Source organism: Pterocles gutturalis, unplaced genomic scaffold (assembly GCF_000699245.1).
Source record: "Pterocles gutturalis isolate BGI_N339 unplaced genomic scaffold, ASM69924v1 scaffold27177, whole genome shotgun sequence".
NCBI classification, from domain to species: Eukaryota; Metazoa; Chordata; class Aves; order Pterocliformes; family Pteroclidae; genus Pterocles; species Pterocles gutturalis.
The window spans coordinates 872-2,470 of record NW_010116218.1 but is presented as its reverse complement, the minus strand read 5'-3'; the positions used below and the strand labels follow the sequence as shown (position 1 = coordinate 2,470).

General features: G+C 64.0%; 1 protein-coding gene across 1 annotated transcript; it reads left to right on the top strand.

Annotated features, from left to right (window-relative positions):
* Positions 1 to 67: 67 nt before the first annotated feature.
* Positions 68 to 1,133, top strand: LOC104463222 (sterol 26-hydroxylase, mitochondrial-like; the record flags this gene model as incomplete). The annotated part of the gene is made up of 4 exons (XM_010075454.1): positions 68 to 234; positions 545 to 626; positions 713 to 913; positions 1,008 to 1,133. Coding segments are annotated over 4 exons (576 nt in total), but the record flags the coding sequence as incomplete, so codon positions are not given.
* Positions 1,134 to 1,599: the final 466 nt, after the last annotated feature.

The following is a 1,599-nucleotide window of genomic DNA, read 5'->3' as shown; positions in this document are numbered from 1 at the left end:
AGTTGGCACAAGGCTGCTCGGTACCAGCCCCATCTCTCTCACTGCCCTTGGCTCTCTGCTCCTCCAGACCTCCAACACGCTGTGCTGGGCCCTGTACCACCTCTCCCGGGACCTGGGCATCCAGGAGACCCTGTACCAGGAGCTGAAAGCTGTCGTGCCCTCCGACCGGTTCCCTGGTGCTGAGGATATCCCCAAGATGCCGATGCTTCGGGCTATTATCAAGGAGACACTGAGGTACAGCCAAGCCTTGGCCCTGCCCCAGGTTCCCGGTCACTGGCTCCTTCTCCAGGGCCAGGGGCAGCCCCTTCTCCCCCCACACTGGGGGACACACCAGCCAGGGTGGCTGGTGGTGAGGGACAGGGGCCCCCGGGGGTGCAGGGCTGGATTTCAGTCCCTTGGGGCCACATCCATCCACCTCCTCCCTGGGGATGGTGATGGAGCTGCTGAGCAGCAGGAGATGCTCCTCCTTGTCCTGCTTGCAGGTCTCTCCCTCTGGGGTCTTCAAATCAGTCCTGCTCCCCCACTAACTCTCCCCACATTCCAGGGTCTACCCTGTGGTGCCCACCAATGCCAGGGTCTTCTACGAGAAGGACATTGTCATTGGAGACTACCTCTTCCCCAAGAACGTGAGCAGGGGTTGTGCCATGGGGACCCCCACTGTGCTCAGTGGGGATGGGCAGGGGGCATTAACTGCTCTCTTCTCACCTCACAGACCCTCTTCGTCCTGGCACACTACGCAATGTCCCACGATGAGACCTACTTTCCTGAGCCTGAGCGGTGCCTGCCCCAACGCTGGCTCCGGGGCCATGGCTCCCCCCACCACCCCTTCAGCTCCATCCCCTTTGGCTACGGGGGCCGCGCCTGTGTTGGCCGCCGCATTGCCGAGCTGGAGATGCACCTGGCCCTCGCCAGGGTGAGCCAGGACCCCCCACCCCAGGCAACTTGCAATGTGTTGGGATGAGGCCCTGGGGAGCCCCCAAGGCACTGCAAACCCCTTCTCCCCACAGATCATCCAAGCGTTCGAGGTGCGGCCGGACCCCTGCGGCGTGGAGGTGACATCTGTGTCCCGCATCGTCCTGGTGGCCGACAAGCCCATCAACCTGGAGTTCATTGCTCGCCCGGGGGCCCCCTGACTGCGCACACACCCCCCCACCCTGGGTGCCAAGTGAGGACCCCCCACACGAAGAGGGGCAGGAAGGCAAACCCACCCCAGCACCTCTCCCCTGCCTGGCTTGGGTCAGGGTCCCCCAGGCCCACTGCGGGGAAAGTGGGGGCAATGAGACATGCCCCCAAATCACCGTGGGGCACTAGTGTCCCCCCACCCCAAATCAGCCGGAGGCTTGGGGAACTGCTGTGCCTTTCACATGCCGCGAGGGGCTGTGTCCCCTCATTCTGTGCCCCGCTGGGCTACGCTGGGGACCCGGGAGCTCTGCTGGACCTGGGGGGATTGTGGGGAGGGGGCTTGCAGCCGTTCGGTGTCTCCTTCGTCCCGTCCTTGTGTAGCTGCGTATGGATCTGTGCCTGGAGCCAGGACATCTGGGTCCTCTCTGAACAGCTGACCTTGGCCTCAGCCACTTCTCCGTGCCTCAGTTTCCCCCC